At 44.9% G+C, this 23224-nt stretch overlaps 1 protein-coding gene across 1 annotated transcript in view; it reads left to right on the plus strand.

The window, feature by feature from the left end:
• The first annotated feature begins 931 nt into the window (after window positions 1–931).
• The window catches only part of DISP3 (dispatched RND transporter family member 3), a 34511-nt gene continuing 12218 nt past the window's right edge, over window positions 932–23224 (plus strand). The window contains exons 1-13 of the mRNA XM_044668673.1: window positions 932–987; window positions 1074–1210; window positions 6766–6900; window positions 7237–7397; window positions 8487–8626; window positions 10273–10421; window positions 10815–10976; window positions 11356–11517; window positions 14061–14174; window positions 16714–16850; window positions 17977–18158; window positions 22349–22479; window positions 22628–22800. Coding sequence (XP_044524608.1) covers window positions 932–987; window positions 1074–1210; window positions 6766–6900; window positions 7237–7397; window positions 8487–8626; window positions 10273–10421; window positions 10815–10976; window positions 11356–11517; window positions 14061–14174; window positions 16714–16850; window positions 17977–18158; window positions 22349–22479; window positions 22628–22800 — 1839 coding nt within the window. The remainder of the gene's footprint in view (window positions 988–1073; window positions 1211–6765; window positions 6901–7236; window positions 7398–8486; window positions 8627–10272; window positions 10422–10814; window positions 10977–11355; window positions 11518–14060; window positions 14175–16713; window positions 16851–17976; window positions 18159–22348; window positions 22480–22627; window positions 22801–23224) is intronic.

The raw sequence follows: 23224 nt of genomic DNA on the forward strand, positions 1-23224 counted from the left end.
GAAGGAAGGAAGGAAGGAAGGAAGGAAGGAAGGAAGGAAGGAAGGAAGGAAGGAAGGGAAGGAGGGAGAGAGAGAGAGAAGGGAGAGAAGAAATGCATTTATTAAGCACTTTGTGCTAAGTATTGTTCTAAGTTCTAAAGATACAAGTGAAAAAGTGGGGAATTTTCCTGATCTCAAGGAGATAATCTTTTTTTTTTTTTAATTTTAAACCCTTAACTTCTGTGTATTGACTTATAGGTGGAAGAGTGGTGAGGGTAGGCAATGGGGGTCAAGTGACTTGCCCAGGGTCACACAGCTGGGAAATGTCTGAGGCCGGATTTGAACCTAGGACCTCCCGTCTCTAGGCCTGGCCCTCAATCCACTGAGCTACCCAGCTGCCCCCAAGGAGATAATCTTTTTAAAAATTTCATACAATAGTTTTCTTTTTAAAAATTTTAATTAATTAATTAATTAAGAATATTTTTCCATGGTTACATGATTCATGAATCTTTCCCTCCCCCTCCCTGAGCCGACAAGCAATTCCACTGAGTTATACATGTGCCATTGTTCAAAACCAATTTCCATATTATTAATCTTTGCAATAGAATAATCATTTTAAATCAAAATCCCTAATCGTATACCCATTGAACCACGTGATCGATCATGTATTTTTCTTCTGCGTTTCTACAAGGAGAGGACATTCTAAAGGGTGATACAAATCACATAGGGATGTGGTGGCCAAGGAGGGGCGCTTTAGTCTGAAAGTTATAAAGATGGTGAGTGGAGTCACGAGGGAGTAAGATTGTCACACTCTTTCCAGGAGGAATGAATGACATTTATTTTTTTTATAATGATAATCTACCACAGATAAATGACAAAATATCATTTAACTATAATTCCAAAACTGGAAAAGAGGGGGAATGGGGAGCTGAAGGAGAGGGAAGAGGAAGGTATGGAACGACTGGCTAATGAGAAGAAGAGCAGCTACCTGGCTCGGATCCCTGTGATGCAAAATAACCAAGCGCTCTCTTCCATGAATGATGGCCCATCCCAAGTTCTGCTCCCTCAATCTCCTCTTTCCTCCCTCCTCTCAGCAAAGTCCAAGTCCTGTATGGAGGCACAGATCTCTTTGACTATGAGGTACGGAGGACCTTCAATAATGACATGCTCCTGGCCTTCATCAGCAGTAGCTGCATCGCGGCTCTGGTCTACATCCTCACCTCCTGCTCAGGTACGAGTCACCCCTAACCCCTTCCCTACACAGGCTTCACCTCCCGATGTCTGGTCCCAGGGGATAAAGCATCTCATCTGGTCTAACCTTTAGCAACCTCTGGATTAGACCTCTTTTTGTCAGCACAACCGAAATGGGTCAGATGGGCTGGCAGCATGGCATGGTGGCTAGTTTTGGGTCAGGAAATTCTGAGTTCCCATCTCACCTTCTCACATAATAGTTTTGTGGCTCTGGGAAATTAGTTAACTCACTCTTATTTCCTCATCCATTCCCACTGGACTTAATCATCTTTGGGTCTTCTCTAGTTGGCATTTTCTTGAGATTCCTGGACCTGATTGGTCCCCCTCTTACCCTACTGCCAATGCTAAAGCAGTTTCCACCCACCCCAGTGCCTCTGCTATTAGATACTTGTAGGACGTCCTCCTGTTGCCTACCAGAGCCATGTTTGACTTGCCCCCTCTCCCCTCTCCCTGCATGTTAACATTGGCTGTCTTCTGCCTTGTTTTCATAGCTGCCATCCAGCCTGGACCTGTCTGCATTCCAGGTCAAGCCCTGGTGGGAGGGAGGATGGGGATGATGAAGGAAGGGAGGAAGGGTGCTCCCTGGAGTTAAGCTCTAAGTCAGGAGAGTGGTGATGGCTAGGAAATGCAGGTTAAGTGATTTATCCAGGACCACCCAGCTAAGATGTGTTGTGTTATTGGAAATTTTGTGCCTTTAAAACTACATTACCCAGGAACTCACTGACTTACTGTCGTTACGTACTAACACAGACAGGGGATAAATTCGGTGGATTTTCGAGGCTCGCTCTCTTCTCTTGGAATGAGGGCAGCTGTGAACACGGGACTTTTGAACGGGTAGATTAGCCATGGGCACGTGTTTTTATTGTGTTTGATAAATACCTTCTTATTCCTTTACTTCTAGTGATTATTAATACATCTTTAAAATATAATATTTGAAGTTATCATTATATATTGATTTTAATTTTTACAATGTCAGGCCAGATTTGAACCTAGATCCTCCTGACTCCAGCTCTGGCACACTATCCACCATGCTACCTAGCTACCCTAAGAGGCTCTCTTAAATAGCTTGATGTGTGGGTATGATAATGCTGTGTGTGATTGCACATTTGCTTAGAACTTTGGAATTTTGTCTATTTTTTTAACCCTTACCTTCTGTCTTAGAAGCAATACTAAGTGTTGTTTCCAAGGCAGAAGAGTAGTAAGGGCTAGGCAACTGGAGTTAAGTGACTTGGCCAGGATCATACCTTTCTTTATTAATAATAAAAATAATAGTAGTAGTAGATAACATATACATAGCACTTACTATGTGCCAGGCACTGTGCTAAGCACTTTACAATTATTATCTCAATCGATCATCACAACAATCCTAGGAGATGGGTGCTACTATTATCTCCATTTTATAGAAGAAGAAACTCAGGCAAACAGAGATTAAGTGATTTGATCTGGGTCACACAATGAACCTGAGATCAGATTTGAACTCAGGTCTTCCTGACTCCAGGTCCAACACTCCATGCACTGTGAAACCTAACTGCCAACTAAATAATAAAATCATAAAAATGAGAATATTTTCTAATAATTTATAATTTTATAGTAATTAAATTTAATTTTAATTTAAGTAGGATTACAATATCATATTGTGTCGATATTACAATCAATAATAATTACTGATGGCAAAATAAATGAGTGGCGACATGGCATAGTATGTAGAGATTTGACCTTATAGTCAATAAGTCTTGGGTTCAAGTCCAGCCTTTGACACATACTTGCAAGTCACATAATGACTCAGTGTCCCAGGCCACTCTCTCGTGGTCTAAAATGAAGAACACTTGTTCATCTGTCTTTTTCATGAGAAGTTCCCTACCCTACACTAATAAAATCACAGGTCTGGACCACATTATAATAGTGATGATGATAAATGTATTTTAATAAAAAAAAAAGTCTAGTGGGTATAGCTGTGTGGCTCAGTGGATTGAGAGTCAAGCCCAAGATGGGAGGTCCTGGGTTCAAATTTGACCTCAGACACTTCCTAGCTGTGTGACCCTGAGCAAGTCATTTAACTCCCATTGCCTAGCCCTTACCGCTCTTCTGCCTTGGAACCAATCCCCAGTATTGATTCTAAGATGGAAGGTAAGGGGTTAAAAAAAAAAGCACATCTAGTACTAATAAAACATAGGAACCTTCACCCTAAAGCAGCTACAGGAGGATAAACATTTCCTTGCCAAAAAGGAGAAAAAGGAAGGGTATTCACTCAGAGCACATGATAAATAGGTTTAAAAAAATCTACAGAGATACTTAAGGAACAACAAGCCATCTCTTCATTAAGCAATAGTGAAAAGTGATAAAAGGTACCCACCATTGGATTTGTCAAATGTAACCGAAGGTAGCCTACCTCCAGACGGAGACCGAAATGGCTGAGATCCAAGAGCAGAATCAACAGGCCCTCCATGGGCGACATCTGCATGAACTCAGCCAACAATATGTCACCAACGAAACATGGAACAAATGATTGAGTCATGCGGATTTGTTTGTGGAAATAGAATGGCTTATGATGGCAATTCAGGAACAGTGCATTGCCAGTAGAAATTATAGAAGGATTATCTCTAAGGAGCTCAGTCATACTGATCAATGCAGATGGATGCAATTGATGGAGGGAAACAATAGAAGCTGGAACTCATCACTAAGGCTGTAAAAATTTAGCACCTCCCCCAAAACTTGCAAGACACAAGCAGGTATCTAGAATGATAAAACAAAAGCTCGATATCTTTCACAGAGTTAACAGATGACAAAGCCTTGTGCTATAAATATAGATGCTCAAAATATCTTTAATTAAGCCTCTAAACAGAACCCAAACACTAAACTGGTCTGGAACTATGCCATTATCTCAGACTCATCTGTTGCCCCCCAATTGCCCAAAGAGAACACTGATCCACAGAGCAGCATTTTTAATAGGTGCTGCCGTACCAAATATTCATAATGTCCAAGCTACATATAATGAAATGCTTTAAAAACATAGAGGACTAGAAGAATGGATTTGGAAATTTGGGAAGTAGGAGGAACATTTATTATCATGTCTTCTACCAAGGATGCATTCAAGGGAGCCTAAAGAGATGAACTGATAGGGCAAAGTCAAGATGACAGAGTGAGCGGAAGCATTAAAGTCTAGTACTTACCCTCTCCTCCTCAACAAAGATCTAGAAAATGCACCAGAAAGACCAAATTCTGATTGGGAAAAAGCAAGAAGTCACAGTGAGTCATTTTTCCAGGTCAGTTCTGCTTAAAAAGACAGAGAGGTCTACAGACACTGGAGATGCAGTCTGGCAGGAGTGCATAATGGTTGGGAGCATTCCATCACCCAGGGACTGAGAGAGAGCCAAAAGGGCACCAGAAAGAGATCCCAAGGGATTTCTAAGTGAGTGCAGGGTATAGAAATAGGTGTCAACTGACAGCTGTGTTACCTACTACCCATTGCCAGATCACAAATCTAAGGTAGAAAGGAGTAGTTATGAGCATTGTCTTTAGCTATGTATTGATCAAGGAACAAGTTTGGGGAAATATACAGTAGCTATGTGGCTATCGTCCCAGGAGGAGAATACAGAGTCCCAGACCAAAAGGGAGCCAGAAATTCAGTCATTCTGAACCTGGAAAGTCTCTCAGAGGGCCAAAAGTGGCCGAATCAAACACAAATTTGCTGAAACTCCTAACCAGAAACAAGCTGAGTGGGGCCAGGAACTTACAGAGCCCATACCAGGAGAGCAGTGAACAACTCCTCCTTCATTCTCCCCCTCCTCATTTTGGGAGCACTGAAAGCTTGCATGCCCCCAACATGAGCTGTGAAAGCAATAATAGGACTTAAGAGGACAAAAATTCAGGCCAAACATTTCCCTTACCCTAGAATGGTGCAGAGTCTAAGAGTATCATAAAATCTAAAGTTAAGAAGTAGGTGGGAAGAATGAGAAAACAAGAAAGAACCTGACCATAAAGAACTATTATGGAGACAGGAAAGCTCAAGACACAAACACAGGAGAGAATGACTCAAAAACATCTACCAGCAAAGCCTCAAAGATAAATGTAACTTGAACACTAGCCAAACGAGAAATCCTAGACGAGATAAAGCAAAAGTTAAAGGAGGAACTAAAATTATTTTCAAAACCAAATGAGAGGGGGCAGCTGGGTAGCTCAGTGGATTGAGAGCCAGGCCTAGAGACGGGAGGTCCTAGGTTCAAATCCAGCCTCAGACACTTCCCAGCTGTGTGACCCTGGGCAAGTCACTTGACTCCCATTGCCTACCCTTACCACTCTTCCACCTATAAGTCAATACACAGAAGTTAAGGGTTTAAAATAAAAAAAAAATTAAAAAAAAAACAAATGAGAGCAGTGGAGGGAAAATGGGAAAAGAGGAAAGAACTAGGAAAGTCATGAGAAGATAACAGCAAATAACCCCTTGAAAATTAGAATTGGCCAAATTTGAGAAATAAAAAATAAAGTAAAAAAATGAAGAAAATGTAAGAAAATATAAACCATCTCATAGGGAAAATAACTGATCTAGAAAAGAGATGAAGAAGAGATACTTTAGGAATCATTGTACTACCTAAAATCCAGGAAGAGAGATGAGGTGACATGTCTAGAATTCACATGGAATTATGGAAAGTAATCTTTTATGCACTTATGCAATAGCCCTTAGAATATTTTTTTAAAGAGTAAAAGCAAGATAGAACTTGTCCCAGGACTATTTCTATCTGAACCCCATCAACAGACACTGAGGATGAGGTTTGGCAAGAGTGCATAATGGTGGGGAGCATTCCATCACCCAGAGATCGAGAGAGGGCCAACAAGGCACCGGAAAGAGATCCCAAAGGATTTCTAAGTGATTTCTGGTAGAGAAACAGGTGCCAGCTGGCAGCTGTGTCACACGTCACCCTGTGTCAGGTCATAGATCCAAGCTAGAGATGAGTAATCATGAACAGTATCCCTCGCTGTGTATTTTAAATACTAGTACTCTCTCCTCAGAATGATGGGAAAGATAATAATAATAATATTTAAATGCATTGACTACTCATAGCTCAGCTGATATGGGTGTGTGCTTATTACCACTCTTCTGGAGGAATAATCAGTGACTGGCTATATTTCCCACGTTTGGGAGCTTTCTGATCTTTATTTAGTTGGGATCAGCTCTCTGTAAATGACCATCTAAGATCTTTGGAATTGGAAGAACCTTCAAAGGCCATCTAATGGAATCCCCTCATTTTATAGAGAAGCTTACAGAGGCTCAGACATGAAACGACTGGCTCAAGCTCACAGATCTGATGCAGGCTGGCAAAGAGTAGGAGATTCTGATCATGAAGGGTGACTCCCTACGAGGTCTCTGGGGACTCAGCTCCATTATCTATCTTTGGTGTTTTGGTTTTTTGGGGTTTTGTCTATTCCAGTCCTTGTCCCATGGAAACATAGTGTGTTGAGGACTTCCCCAGCAGCTAATCCTCTCATCTTTTCCCCAGAAGCCTCACCTCACCTATTCCTCTCTGTTTTGTCATGCAGTGTTCCTGTCTTTCTTTGGGATTGCCAGCATTGGCCTGAGCTGCCTGGTTGCCTTGTTCCTCTACCATGTTGTTTTTGGAATCCAGTACCTGGGCATCCTCAATGGTGTGGCTGCTTTTGTCATTGTAGGCATTGGTGAGTTGTCTCGGGCTGCTGGGGATGACTTTATACTCCTTCCTCTTCTCCCCATGAACTTCTGGGTGGGATGTGGAGGGTCTGGAAGTTTCTTCGCATCTTCATCAAAGGGTAGCAGTCAGGAATGTGCTGGATGAATTAGGTCATTATGGGCACAGTGGTGGGAACCCAGTAACACGATTAATGGGTCCAATACCCTAAGAACCCAGATCAGGTCAGAGAGTAGGGATTTTCTGATGTTCTTAGGCCTCCCAGCCCTGTAGACTGAGGCAAATGAGATGTCCCTTCTTCCAAAAGTGCCTCTAACCCCTACCTTGCCTGGGTTGCCTCCTATAGGTGTGGATGATGTCTTTGTCTTCATCAACACCTACCGCCAGGCCACCCACCTGGAGAATCCACAGTTGCGCATGATCCACACCATCCAGACAGCGGGCAAGGCCACTTTCTTCACTTCCTTGACCACTGCCGCTGCCTATGCAGCCAACATCTTCTCCCAGGTGGGCAACTTGTGTTCTCTGCTCTAGCCTGAGCATACACAGACCCTTTCTGGAACCTGGGAGCCATCTCTACTCTTAGGACTAGCTTAGATCCTCAACTTCCTGTCATTTGTGGGGTGGTTTATCCATGGCACCCTGGATGGACCTTCCCTCCTCTCCACACCCACCCTGACCTCTCCACTAGCTATGGGAGCCAATATTCCCACTGTTTAGTCTTTGAACCATTCGATTCCCCACCATGCCTCTAGTTTCTTTCAAATTTCCCCCGCCTCCCTTCTTATCTCCCTAGATCTTTTTCTCACATCCCTTTTAGAGCCAGGGGTATCTGGGCTACATTGCCTCAAACGTTCAGCTCCAGGTGCCTGGCTGCTATCAGAACACAACCAAGGCCACCCTTAACTCACACTATCTTAGGCTGCATCCTGAAGGGCAGAGCATCCAGGACTAGGGAGGCGATAGTCCAGCCATACCTTGCCCTAGTCAGAATGTGTCTGGAACATTGTGCCCTGATCTGGGAGCCACATTTTATGAAGCACATGGACAAGATCAAGGAGGTCTGAAAGATGTCACCAGCACCAACCAGAGGAGGATCATTTGGAGGGATTGTTCATGTTTAGCTCAGAAGAGAGAAGAATTAGAAGAAATCTGATCACTGTCTTCAAGTACCAGAAGGGCTCCCGTGTGGATGGGGGATTAGCTTCATTTTGCCTGGCTCTAGAGGAGAGAAAAAAGAGGAATGAATGGAACTTGGAGAGGAGCAGAAAAAGCTTAATGGCAGGAAAAGCTTCCTAATAATCAGAGCAGGTCAAAACAGGAATTGTCCTCCCTGGGGGACTGGGATCTCTCTCCTTGGAGGCAACCTTTCAGCTTTATCAGTTTGGATTGGACTTCGTGGCCTCTGAGGTCCCTCCCGATGCTGAGAGACTGAGCCCTAGCCTGGTCAAGTGGCTCCTTGGAGGCTGGGATGTGGGACTGCAGGGCTAGAGGATTCCATTCCAGCCAGCTGCCTACCCCTTAGCTAGGGGCAGATTTGGGCGAGAAGGTAGCTTCCCTGGGACTCAGGTCTAACTGGTCCCACTCTCATTGCAGATCCCAGCCGTTCATGACTTTGGCTTGTTCATGTCCCTCATCGTGTCCTGTTGCTGGCTGGCAGTGCTATTCACCATGCCTGCTGCCCTAGGAATCTGGAACCTCTACGTGGCCCCACTAGAAAGCTCCTGCCAGACAAGGTGAGCCTAGGGATATGGGCAACGATGACAGAAAACTGAAAAAAGCAACAACAATAACAGTAATGATGACGATGCTAGCTAGCATTTACACTAAGCACTTCATAATTATTTTCTTATTTGGTCCTCACAACAATCCTGGGAGGTAGGTTCTATTATTATCTCCATTTTACAAATGAAGAAAATGAGGCAAACAGAAGTTGTCACTTGCCCAGGGTCACACAACTAGAAATGTCTGGGGCCATATTTGAACTCAGATCTTCCTGACTCCAGGCTTGGTGTGCACTATGGTATCCCCTAGCTGCCCTCTTAAACATACCCTTCCAGGCCAACTGGACTTTGATCTGTACCTATGCCTTTATATGGGTAGCCTCTTATGCCTGGGGCACAATCTCCACCTCATAGAGTCCTTAGATTTCCCAAAGACCAGCTCAGGCACCACTTCCTATATGTGACCTCTCCAGAGCTGCCCAGTTGATAGCTGTCTCTGCCTCTTGAAATTAATAATCTTAGAACACAGAATGTCCAAGCTGGGAGAAAGGGACCTTAAATCCTAGAATGTCAGAGCTGAGAATGGCCTTAGAGCAGAAAATATCAGAGTGTGGAGATGTCTTAGAGATCATTTTGCCCAAATTCCTTATTCCTCAACTGAGAAAGCTAAAAATTGGGCAGGTTAGGGTGACCTGCCCAAGATCACACCACATGTAAGTGACACGAGAGTAGGGCTAGTTGACAGGGATAACAAAGCCAGTGGAGACTCAAACCCAAGCCTTCTCTCTCCTGGTCTGTTCCTCATTCTACATATTTTTGAGATGTGCTTAGCTTTTTAAAAAATTTATTTTCACAAGCATTTATTATTTCTCTTTCTCAAGAGAATTGAATTTTTTCCTTAATTGAATAATTTAAAAAAATAACACCTTCATAATAAATTAACAGAGTCCTGCAAAACACATTCCCATATTGGCCATGTCTATAAAGTTAGGTCTCAATCTCATTTTAATGCTGTTGCCTCTGAGGCAGGTGGTAGGTGACAGATTTCATCTCATGCTTTTTCATTGCTTTAATCAGAATATAAAGTCTTCAAAGATGTGTTTCTCTACAATGTAGTTGTCATTGTATAAATTGTTCTCCTGGTTCTGCTCACTTCACCCTGCATCAGTTCATAGAGATCTTCTTGGTTTCCTTTGAAACTTTCCTTCATTCAAAGTTTTATTTCTTACAGCATATCCCATTCCACTCCCTCCTAATTTCTTTAGTCATTTCCTGATTAACGGGCTTTCTCCTCATTTCCAGTTCTTTGCCACCACGAAAAAAGAGCTGCTGTAAATATTTTTGTACCTATATGTCCTCTGCCTGTTCCTTTGATTTCTTTAGGGCATAGGTCTAGTAATAATAGAGCTCAGTGGAATCACATGCATGATTTGGTAACTTTCTGGGCATACTTCTAAACTGTTATCCAGGATGGCTGGACTGATTCCCAGCTCCACCAAGAGTGCTTAGTTTTTAGGGAGCATCTGTGCTGGGGAGGCTAAGAAGAACGCCAGTGTGGTTACTGAGCTGAATCCAGCCCCAGCCTTCCCTGAGATCCCTCAAGGCCCCAGGGAACATGGTAACTTCTACACACTAAATCAGAGACCTTCCTTCCATAGCTGCCACCAGAAATGTGTCCGGAAGAGCTCGCTCCATCTCTCCAGTGGCCTGTTCATCAGTCCAGAACCAGGAGGGATGGGCCCAGCCCAAGGTCCTATGCCCTATCTGGATGATGATATCCCACTGTTGAATGTGGAGGAGGAGCCAGGTGAGATGCCCCTTCCCAGACACTTTCTGCCTCCCTCTGCCCCCACCAGCAGACATCCTAGTATCTAGGCTAATGCGCCTGGCAGCAGGAGGCTGGACGACATGACCTCTTTGAGCTCCATCTGACCCTCAGATTCTTTGCAGTCTCTACCAGCTAAAGTGTGAGACTGCAGTAAAAGATACTCTTCTTCCCTCGTCCCTTTCTTTAGGGATCCCAGAAGGGTACATGCTCAGAAATTAAAAGCACGACCTTTTCCCTGGCCACTCTCTTAAGATGGGGCAGGAATCCTTAGACATTTTCCCCTGTGGCCCAGTTCCTATGGAGGTGATCCCCCACACACCCCCTTTCCCCAGGGCTCTAAGTCATAAATAGTCATCCCCTTTCCCTCATCAGTCACCCTGGAGATGGGGGATGTCCCCCTCGTGTCTGTGCTCCCCGAGAACCTGCAGCTTCCCCTGGAGAAAAGCAGCCGAGGCCAGCTCATCACTCAGCTCCAAGAACTTCTCCACCACTGGGTATTGTGGTCAGCTGTGAAGAGCCGCTGGGTCATTGTGGGTAAGCAGGGCCCCTGCCCTGCTCCTTCGGAGCCCCCTCCATCACTCTTTGAGGCTTAAGTCTAGTTCACAGGTGGGTCAGTAGGGGGGGTCCCATGGAATGTTTGGGCTTTGGTCTCCCAGTCGTTTTGTCCATCACTTCCACTCTCCGCCCCCTCCGCCCGGACATCTCAGCGAGTGCCTCTTAGAGAGCCACTCGGAGCTTCTCCAGTGAAGCTGGGCTGTCTGTCCCAGGCAAGCTGTCCCAGAGCTGGGGCAAGTAGCTAGCTGTCTACCAGGCTGCTTTCAGGCTCCCATCCCAGACACTTTGGGGGCGGTGGCAGAGAAGACCACCCAGGGGTGGAAGAGAACGTGGGTCCCAGCCTGGCCTCTCCTTGCAGGGCTGTTTGTCACGGTCCTCATCCTGTCCCTCTATTTTGCTAGCCGGCTCCGTCCGGCCAGCCGAGCACCACTCCTTTTCCGACCGGACACCAACATCCAGGTGTTGCTGGACCTCAAGTACAACCTGAGTGCTGAAGGCATCTCATGTGTCACCTGCTCAGGTGAGAATTCCAGGCTGAGGGGGAGTCCTGGGGCAGAGGAACAGGGGCGGCTGGGGGTTGCCTATGCGATCAGCCCTTGCCACGTTTAGAACTCCAAGTTCATGCCAGGGTCCTGGCTCTGATGTTTACTAGCCAGAAAACACTTATTGTTCCCTGAGTTTCCATTTTCTCTTCTATAAAATGGGATGGTTGCCCACTTCATCGGATGGATGGTGAGCAAAATGCTTTGTAAGCCAAAAAGTGCCTTATAAATAACAAATCACTATGTAAATACCGTTAGCTGCAACAGTAATTATTATTATAATTCATGGGCCAAGAGCACCGGGCACTTGGGTTTGAGTCCTCAGTGATCTTGAGTAGGTCAAAGAGAACCTGAGTTCAAATTCTGGTCCTGCCACTCACTACCTGTGTGACCTTGCACCCCAGTTTCCTTAATGGTAAAATTTGGGGAGGGATGTCTAGAGGATCAGATGACATCAACGGTCCCTTCCATCTCTGATCCTGTGATTTCCCTGGACCCCATCAATGAAATAGGGATGAGAGTCCCCGATGTTGTCTATCATAGAATCTCAGCATGTTAGCACTAGAAGGGATCTAGCCCATCCCCTTCATTTTATGGGGAAGGGAATTGGAGACAAAAGAGGTGAAGATATTTATCCAAGGTCACACAGTTCCCCAGGGATGCTGTAAAGGCAAGTGTTTAGAGCCCTCGGGTGGAAATCCAAATGCCATTGTAATGACTGTCATTTTAATGACAGCATTGCTCAGATTAACCTGGTCTTCACCCATTAGGAGAGCCAAGTGCTTTGGAATCACATGACAGAGGGAAGCATCTTCCTCACTGATGCCAGTGCTCAGAGAGTCCCCATTGCCTTCAGAGGTCTGGCTAGGGGCTGTGGATTCATCTTAATTCTGGCTATTCCTTGGGTTCTTATCTCAGCCCTCAGAGACAGGAGTGTCAGAGGTAGCAACAGTTCACATTTCAGAGAAAGACCAAATAGCTAACAAAATGTTGTGGCATGCCAGGAGGGACAGGCCGAGGGCTAGCAGGAAGACAGTGTGGTGTACTAGGTAACACTCTAGACTTGGAGGCAGGAGGATATAGGTTTAATTCCCACCTCTGATCAGTATTGGTCATATGACTTTGAGCAAGGCACTTTGGCCTCAGTTTCTTCATCTGTAAAATGGGTAACAATTACCAGTAGTGTTTGCCTCACAGGGTTGCTATGAAGCTCAAATGAATTAGTATGTGCAAATTTTGCAAACCATTAAGTCTATTTAAAATGTATTATTATTATTGTTGTTGTTATTGTTATTATTATTATTATTATTATTATTATTATTATTATTATTATTATACATATGTTATGGTTACTAGGATTTAGGTTTCTGGATTCTAAGTACCAAGCTCCTTGGAGAGCTCCAGTAGAGCTGCCTCTTATTCTTAGAGGATCTTAGATCCAGAACTGAAAGGGGCCTCAGAGGCCAATAAATTCACTTCCTTCATTTTACAAGGCAGGAAACTGAGACCTAGGGTTGGAAAATGACTTGCCTAAGGCCAAACAGGGAACATCGCAAGCTAGCTTTGAATTCAGATGGTAGGGCTCTAGAGTACTTAGTTGAAATTTAGGATGTCAAGGTAGTAGTCCAAAGCTGAGTTCAAATCTCACTTTTGACACTTCCTGTATGACCTTGGATAAAACCTCCCACCTTCCTAGACCTCAGTTTCTCCATCTGTAAAATGAAGAAGTTGGATTCAGTAGACTCTAAAGCCCACTTCATGTTGCAATTTTTCAAGGAAGCACATTGTGTGTGTGTGTGTGTAAAATGGGGTAAGGTTCCAAGATATGGGATCTAGTCCAGGTTCTTCCATTAACTTACTTTATGACCTTGGGTTAATCCTTTCTCCTTTTAAGGACCTCAGCTATTTCTTCTATATGAGATTTGGGGATGAGAATCTTTCCAGCTCTGACATTCTGTGTTCTAAGTTCTCTCTCAGCTCTGACATTCTGTGTTCTAAGGTTCCTCCCAGCTCTAACATTCTCTGTTCTAAGGTTCCTCCCAGCTCTAACATTCTCTGTTCTAAGGTCTCTCCCAGCTCTAACATTCTCTGTTCTAAGGTCTCTCCCAAGCTCTAACATTCTGTGTTCTAAGGCCCTTCCCAGCTGTGACATTCTGTGTTCTAAGGTCCCTCCCAGCTCTGACGCTTTCGATTTTGTGATTTGAACCTGGCACTATGGTTTTAATGTTGGGTGAGACTGGCAAAAGAGAGAGAACAGGGAGATTGGAGATCCTGAGGCCTCTCTTTTTACGTCAGGGGCCATTGTATTTGAGTCTATCTTGCTCATACACTCTGCTTATATTTCTGCTTGGTCTGACTTTTTTCAGCTCCCTGGCCTCATGAGGAGTGAGACACATTGACTAAAGATTTCCCCTAGAACATCCCCTGGAGCTCCCTTGATATAGCCCTATTCCGCCTCCCTCCATCCCTTCCCTCCAGGTGAGATGAGGCTTTTCCCTCCCTGACTCGGCTTGGGGGACAGGTCTGTTTCAGGAAAAGCCCCACAGTCTTCAGAATAACATCCGAACATCTCTGGAGAAGAAGAAAAGGGGTTCTGGACCTGCCTGGGGTAGCCGGAGTGAAGCCACCCAACAGGGTCAGTATGGGAGAATCTAGGGAATGGAGGCCTGGAGGGGGAGGAGAGAGCTAAAGAGTTAATTAAGTCTGTCTCCCTCCTCCCTCCTTTTCCCCCCTCTCTCACTTGCTTTCTCCTTCTCTCTCATTTTCCCTCCTTCTATTATCCCTTCTTTCCTCCCCTTCCATTCATTTCTTCATCATTCTCTGTCCTTCTGAATCTTACTGCCTGGTAAGAAGGGACTAAGACAAATCTAGATGACCACAATACACAATATCCCATGAGAAATACAATAGAAAACAAAATGAGAACAAAATGTTGTTAGAGGTTCAATGGAGCTAATGGTCATTCCCATCCCGGAGGATCAGAGAAGGCTTCTTGGAGGAAGAGGCATTTGAATTGAGCTTTTAAAAGATGGGTAGACCAGTGAAATTGCTTGTCAACTCTGGGAGCAGGGAGGAGTGAGGGGAGGAAGAAAACACAAATCTTGTAACCATGGGAACAAAATTAAAAAATAAATGAATAAAAATTTAATAGATGGGTAGAGATCAAATTGCTGACCTCTGAGAGCAGGAGCGAGGTGGTTTGGATCTTATAATTTTGGAAAACATATGTTGAAAATTGTTATTACATTTAATTGGGAAAACAAAATATCTTTGAATTAAAAAAAAAGATGGGTAGGAGTTTAGTTGGGAAAGTGGGAAGAAAAGACATTCCAGACATGGGGAACAATAAAAGAGAAGCCAAGGAGATGGGGAGGACACAGTTCACGACTGAAAGACAAAGGTTCTCCCCTAGTAGAATGTATATTGTTCCTTGAGGGCAGGGTCTTGGTATCCCTCGTGCCTGGCATAATGTCTGGCATGGATGCTTAAAGTGAAGGATATTCATAATAGGGAAGATGCTCCGTAAATACATATTGGTTGATTGACAGAAAGAATAACATGTAATAAAAGTGGAACACTTGGGTGGCACCAGATTGATTGGGACGGGCTTCAAATGCCAGACTGGTGCACTTAGTACTACAGAGGGTGCTCTATTTGGAGTCAAATTTGGGGTCAAATCCTAACTCTGCCACTTCCTGCTAGGGAAGTCACCTCACTGGTCTAAGCCTCAGTTTCCTCATCTGTCAAATGGATTAGTTGGCCTTTATGATTCCTTCCAGCTCTGCTTTTGACTCAATGGAGGGGATTACTGAGAAGTGCTCAAGATTTTTCAGCAAAGGATTAGTCTGTTACCACCGACCAGTATTGGCATAGGTGCCCGCTGCCCTCAGAGGTGGGGTCTGTGCCAACTGAGGTTCCAAGAAACCAAGCGTTCCCTCCCCATTGGGAAAACAATTTTATTGACATAGAGAAAGCAAAGTCCTGGGATCCCTGGGACAGGGAGCTAGAAAACCTCTGACTACCCAGAGTGGATCTTTATAGACACTCTGGTAACCTCTAGCCTGACTGAGAGGGAGAAATGGGAGAGAGGGGAGGGAGGGAAAGAGGGAGAGACGGAGGGAGGAAGAGGGACAGAGAGACAGAGGGAGACAGAGAGAGACAAAGAGAGACAAAGAGGGAGATGGAGATGGGGAGAGACAGAGACAGACAGAGAGAGGGAAGACAGAGACAGGGAAGACAGAGACAAGGAGAGAGAGAGAGAGAGAGAGAGAGAGAGAGAGAGAGAGAGAGAGAGAGAGAGAGAGAGAGAGAGATGGGAGGAAAGGGTAGCTGGGTAGCACAGTGGATAGAGTGCAGACTCATAGTTGGGGAGACCTGGGTTCAAATATGGCCTCAGACACTTCCTAACTATATGATTCTAGGCAAGTTACTTAAGCCCTATTGCCAAGCCCTAGATGCTCTTCAATCTTAGAATTGACAATTAGGCAAAAGGTAAGGGTTTAGAAAAAGAGAGAGAAGATGACGAGGGACAGACAGAGACAGAGAAGCAGAGGAAGCATTTGTTAAGCCCTTAGTTTGTTCTAGGAACTGGGGATACAAATTCAAGCAAAAAGAAAGATCACCTCTGCCCTCAAGGAGCTTACGTTCTAATAGGAGAACACAAGGCATAAAAGGGAGCTGGAAAAGGGTGGGAGAAGGGAAAGTATCCTCTAGGGGTCAAGGTGGTGAAGTCAGGAGCAGAACCAAGAAATTAATAAGCATACATGGCATGGGCACTTCCTCAAATGAAGAATGGAAGCATCTTCCAGGATGAGAAGCTAAAGAGAGGGAGGCATCTTCCAGGGGAGGGATACAATAGGAAATATAGGTGGCATAAAAACAGAAGATAGCAATATGAACTTATTTTTTAAAATATTGGCAATGGAAAATAAGAGATCTCAATACAAATTCTCTAAGAAAATTATGCTTTTGTCTAATGAGGGAACTAGAGCAGGTATCTTCAGTCCCCTTTACTTCTAAATCTAAAGTCCTCTGAGTAGGTTTGAGAGACTATCCTGGTATCTAGGTTCCCAGGAAGTGGGCAAATGAAACTGAAAATGTAGCAATTAGGGAGGGAGGGGAGAAGGTGCCAATAAATCCTTATTCTTTTAACCCTCCTCTTTTGTGTCTTTTAGAACCCCAGGGCACTGTTTATATCTCCAAGGCCAAGAGCAAAGGCAGACCAGCCATCTACAGGTTCTCTCTCAATGCCAGCCTACCTGCACCATGGCAAACTGTGTCCCCTGGGGATGGGGAAGTGCCTTCCTTCCAGGTGAGCCCTGAGGATAAAGAAGGTGATCCCTTTCCTTTCTCCTCTGTTTGGATGTTCTGGACTGCTGGGCTCAGGCTTCTGGGGATCCTTCTCCTACAAAGCCTAGATCCCCACTAAACTGTTAAGCACATGTGTTCACTGTACTTTTCTGGGGATCTGGGGTTAAGGATTCTGGGTTCAGATCCCATCTCTGCCATTTGATAATGATGTGACATTGGACCTCAGTTTCCTCATCTGCAAAATGAAGGGATTAGACATGGTGGGCTCCGAGGCCCCTCCTAGTGCCAGATCTATGATCTATCGCCTTGGAAGTGTACAGTCAGATTTTATCCTCTTTGGACCACAGTTTATAATCATTGCAGATCATGTGTTGTTTTTTTTTCCTTTATCCTTTCAATCCACATGATCGCATTGGATCCTCTGAAAAAGGCAGGGTAGTGATTATTATTCCCACTTTACCACTGAGGAAACTGAGGCCTCCAAAAAGCCTCAAGTCCCATTTGAGTCCAAAGACCTAAGTCTCCTCCCTTCTGATTCCCAGTCTGATTATTCTTGAGAGGCAGCATTTCAGAGTAAGGGACTTGGAATCAGAAAGATAGTGTCTAAATTCCACTTCTGGTATTTCCTACCTGTGTGAACATGGGCCAGTCCTTCAATTTCTCTGAGCCTTTGTTTCCCCATCAGTAAAATGGGGAGAATAATACCTGGGGGTCTCCCTTGCTCTATACTTCTTTTCTTTCCCCAAAGCAGTGTCCCCACTCCAGAACTTGCCAAGGAGCGGGGCCTCTGCTCTGGGCTGAGACAGAGAAGAATCCTGAAGTCTTTGAGGACCAATTCAATTCAAGAAGCATTCCTTAAGCATCTACTGGACATGGCTCTGGAAATAACAGAGAGAAACAAAACGTTCTCTGCCCACAAGAAGCCCACCTTCTTTTCGGGGAAATGACCTGTGTGCATTAAAATAAATCTAGGAGAACTACCTTGGGAGGGACCTTAGAAACTGACGGGAAAGATTCTCTAGTGAGGTGGAAAGCTAGAATGCAGAGAGAGGCAGAGAAGGGGAAGGGGCTGGGGCTGGGCTGGCCCCTGGAGTTACGTGTCTTGTTTTTGTTAATTCACTGCTTAGGTGTATAGAGTGCCTTACGGTAACTTCACCAAGAAGCTGACCGCTTGTATGTCTACAGTAGGGCTGCTCCAGCAGACGAGCCTCCGGAAATGGATGATGACGTCTTTGGCCTGTGATGCTAAGAGGGGCTGGAAATTTGACTTCAGCTTTTATGTGGCGGCCAAGGAACAGCAGCGAACCCGGTAATATGGCAGAGGCCCCGCTGTCGCCCATAGGCTGTGATCTCTCCCAGTCCCCTGAGCGCTCCATCAGGGGAGGACCCATGGAAAGACCGGGGTGATTGAAGGGGCCAGGCCAGTTAACGTTGTGGGATCAAGTACCCTGATCTCATTTCTGAGCTAAGCTGAGAACTGTGGCAGAGAGAACCCTGGACTTGGGGACCCAGAAAGCCAGCTTAAATTCCCAGTGCTGGCCTATCCCTGCTCTGTGTCTCTGGGCAAGTTGTTTCATCTTTTTGAGCCTCAGTTTCCTCGTTTGTAAAATGAGGGGATCGGACATGATGGCTTCTAAGGTTCCTTCCAGATTTCAATCTACAATCCTATGATCTAGCATCAATTCCCAGCTCAGACATTTACTCACTGAATTACTGACCCAGAAAAGTCTCTGTGCCTCAAGATCCTCATCTGTAAAATGATGGAATTAGATGTGATGGTCTCTAATGTCCCTTCCAGCTCTGAGTCTATGATCCTATGACCTGGCCTCAATTCCCAGCTTGGGAGACACTTGCTAGCTGTGAGACCCTGGAAAAATCACTTAGGAACATACTCTCATAGATTTATAGCACAGGGTACAGACTTTGGATGGCATCTATTTCAACTCCCTTATTTTACAAATAGGGCAACTGAGGCACGAAGGGGCTTAGTGACCTGAGTAAAGTCTCATAGTTAGTAACAAAACTGGGATTTGAGCCAAAGTCCTCCAACTCTTATCTAGTATTTCCTCCATTTCACTGCATTCCCTGAATCTTAGTGCCTCAGTTTACCTTTATGGTCCTAATTTCCTCCTCTCTAAATGGAAATAACAATAGATTCTACCACATGGGTTGTCTTGAGGCTTAAATGAGATAATGTATATAAAGTGTTTGGCAAGCCTCAGAGTGCTATATAACTGACAGTTATTATTATCGTTATTGACAGACACCAAAACATTATTACCTCTCTCTGCTCACACACATAGCAAGGCTTCCTTATTTGCTCATGTCAGTCAGCTTTGCTCAAACTCATCTGCTGTTATAAGACTCCTGGGAGGGGCAGCTGAGTGGCTCAATGGATAGAGCACCAGACCTGGGAAAAGGAGGTCCTGTGTTCAAATGTGACCTCAGATACTGCCTGGCTGTGTGACCTTGGACAAGTCACTTAACCCTTGGTGCCTAGGTCTTACCAATCTTCTGCCTTGGAACTGATATTTGTATTGATTTTAAGACAGAAGGTAAGGGGGTTTTAAAAAATAAAATAAAATAAAATAAAGCTACCAGGAGTAGTAGATCCAGAGCTGGCCTTAGAGACAGCAAGTTCTGAGTTCAAGTCCTCCCTCAGACACATATTGACTGCATGACTCTGGACAAATCATAGCTAGGTCTATAAGACAATTAGATATAGAGCAGAAGCTGACCTGCTTTGATAAATAATACCAAGAAAATCACTTTGGGGTCACCAGGGCAGCTAGGTAGTACAGTGTATAGAGCAATCAACATACTTTTTTTAAACTTAAAAAGGGAGCAGCTCTTCCATTATGGCACTAGATGGTGCAGTGGGTAGAGAGTCAGGCCTGGAATCAAGAAAACTTGAGTTCAAATCCCATCTTAGACACTTACTAGCTGTGTGACCCTGGACAAGTCACGTTACCCTGTTGGCCTCAGTTTCCTCATCTATAAAATGAGCTTGAAAAGCTGGACAATGCTAAAAAAACTACTGAACAACAACCAGTGAAATCACACAAAAAAAGAGAAATCTTAGTGTTCTCTCGTTCTTATCTTAATTCAAGGAGGCAGAATAGAGTCCGAGATCTTGAATTTAGATTCTACTCCTGATGCTTAAGGCAAGTCACTTAACTTCCGTGGGCCTCAGTTTCCTTATCTGTAAGATGAGGGGGAAGAACTGACCGTCCTCTGAGATGCTTTCTCTAGCTTTAAGTCTATGATCCTGTGAGCTTAAGTAGTAATGGCCAGGACCCTATTATTATCCTTTCTTTGTTTCGTCTTCTTTGGACTTTGCACAGGAGGATAAAATGGGGCCTTTTGTCATCGAATCAGATTACTGGGATGTGAGCTCCTCCCTGTAGGCTGCAAGAATCTTCAGTACAACTTCAGGAGCTGTTGGGATGATGGGGATGGCATCATCATTGTTGCAGTTGTCAGCTTTGCCACCTCTTCCTGCTCCTTCTCCTCCCCTCTGTCCCCTGGGGTTTAACTATAGGATGGATATTCACTTGATAGAAATAGTTCCACCTCAGTGAATATTAGATACCATTGTAGGCAGAGTAGCAGCCTGGTCTATAGTGCTGCCTGGAAGCAGGGGGATGGATGCTATGGCAACAGAGCGCCCTATTCTGCTTCAAGCATCTTGGGTGAAGAGGTCAAGGGACTTGGGGTAGGAAAAAGACATAAAAGGAGATGGAGAGGCATTGTACTGGAAGAGCAAGAATTCTGCCTTTGAAAATCAACAGATCTGGGTTTAAAATTCCAATGCTGCCACTTATGTGAACATGAGCAAGTCATTTCGACCCTGAGACTCAGTTTCTTCATCTGTAAAATGGGACCAGTAACAATACCGTCATCTACCTTAAGGGACTGTTATGAAGAAAGCATTTTGTAAACCTCAAAGCTTGTAGAGGTATGTCAGTTATATAAATGGGAGATATTAGAAATAATAATAAGCTTAGCTCCAGCCCAGGACCCGTACCTCTTCCCCCTCTCCTTCACGTACCCGGGCTTCAGGCCACATTAAAACTTTAGCACTGAATTACCTATTTAGAATGTAAGAACTGGAAGGACCTTAAAGGTCACCTAGACCAACTTACTCATTTTATGGATGAAGATCCTGAGGTCCAGACAGATTAAGTGATATGCCCCAAGGTCAAACAAATTATAAGATGCAGAACCAGGTTCTCAGACTCCTAAGTAAGTGAGTGCCTCCCTAGGATTCGCCGCTCTCAAAGACCAAAGCCTTTCACATATTTTTAAAGCCTCTGAGGGATTCTTCCTGTACTTTCTTTCTATAGTACAGGAGGACCTCATTTTTCTTTAAGTCTTTACCTTCTGTCTTAGAATCAAAACTGTCTATCGGTTCTAAGACAAAAGAGTGTGATGGAGGTTAAGTGACTTGCCCAGGGTCATACGGTTAAGATATGTCTGAAGTCAGGTTTGAACCAGCCTCCCATCTTTAGACCTCGCTCTCAATCCACTGAGCCACTTAGCTGCCCCCCAATAGGACCTCATTTCCCTCTAACTCAACACATGCAAATTCAGTTATACACGATTGGCAATCAAAAAAAAAAAAAAAAAACAAAGGCAGAAAAATGCATAAGAAAGAATGTTCCTGGGGGCAGCTGGGTAGCTCAGGGGATTGAGAGCCAGGCCTAGAGACAGGAGGTCCTAGGTTCAAACCCGGCCTCAGCCACTTCCCAGCTGTGTGACCCTGGGCAAGTCACTTGACCCCCATTGCCCACCCTTACCAATCTTCCACCTATGAGACAATACACCGAAGTACAAGGGTTTAAAAAAAAATAAAAATAAAAAAAGAAAGAATGTTCCACGCCATTTTCCCAAACAGCATCAAGTCTTGAAGCAGTTCACCCAGTCACACTCATTCTCACTCTGAGAAGCGTGTTAGTGTGAGTCATTACTTTGTTTTGTGCCAAACTTTAGCTCCAGCATCAGAGTAGGGCTTCTCCTTCTGTCATTAATGCTATTTACTTATTAATAATGCCCCCAAAGACCAAGAGTAGTGATGCTGGGAGCTCAGAGAGGCTGAAGAAAAGGCATAAAGTGGGAGCAGCTGGGTGGCTCAGTGGATTGAGAGCCAGACCTAGAGATGGGAGGTCCTGGGTTCCAATCTGACCTGACACTTCCTACCTGTGTGACCCTGGGCAAGTCACTTAACCCCCTGTTGCCTAGCCCTTACCACTCTTCTGCCTTGGAACCAATGCATAGTATTGATTGTAAGGCAGAAAAAAGGGTTTATTTTTTTTTAAAGGCACAAAGTGCCTAGGTTTGTTCATATAAAAAAGTTATTAAATAATGGGGTTCACTATTATGTGTCATTTCTATTTAATTTACTCTTGGTCCTGTAAAACAGCATGCTCCTGTAGACCGCCTCTTTGGCATGACCACATTTACCTCCTCTCATTATTCTTGTCTCTCTTACCCTCGCAGGAAGTTATATTTTGCCCAGTCCCATAAACCACCATTTCACGGGCGTGTGTGTGTGGCACCTCCTGGCTGTCTTCTCAGCTCCAGCCCAGATGGACCCAACAAAGGCTTTCTCTATGTGCCCAGTGAGAAAGGTGAGCTGTAGATGGATCCAAGGAAGTGGAATGGTGATGGTTTGGGAGGGAAGTGGATACGGTGCCAAGGGAAAGCCTGAGGATTCCGAGAAAGCAGCCTGTGCCCCGTGGCACCAACTATCTTCCTCTCCATCCTCCTCTCTGGCAGCCCCCAAGACCCGGCTTTCTGCAACATCAGGCTTCAACCCCTGTGTGAACATTGGCTGTGGAAAGCCTGCGGTGCGCCCGCTGGTGGACACGGGCGCGATGGTCTTTGTGGTCTTTGGCATCCTTGGCGTCAACCGTACCCGGCACTCTGACAACCACGTCATTGGAGACATGGTACACAGCCCCTCCACCTGGGCAGGGACAGAGATTTTGACCAAGGGGAACCGGGCACAGGGAAACCCGGCGGCAGCATAGCATGGTAAAAAGGGCATTGGACCTTGGGGTGACTGCAGAGATCCTCTACTCGAACACCCCCATTTTAGAGATTAAGGAATTGAGCCACATCAGGGTTTAGCAACTTGCCTAAGGTCCCAGAGTTGACTGTCTAAGCCAGCGTCTGAACTCGGCGCCTCTGATTCCAGAGCCAACGCTATCTTTTCTCGTATCACAGAATCTCAGGAGCGGGAATCATGGGAAACCAGGGTTCTGATCTTATCTTTGACATCAGTTAGCTGTGTGGCCTCGAGGACATCACCCCACCTCTCTGCCCCTCACCTATGCAGTGAGAAATCCATCAACAGACACATTAAGCACATGA

Source organism: Gracilinanus agilis, chromosome 3, assembly GCF_016433145.1.
Source record: "Gracilinanus agilis isolate LMUSP501 chromosome 3, AgileGrace, whole genome shotgun sequence".
Taxonomy (NCBI): domain Eukaryota; kingdom Metazoa; phylum Chordata; class Mammalia; order Didelphimorphia; family Didelphidae; genus Gracilinanus; species Gracilinanus agilis.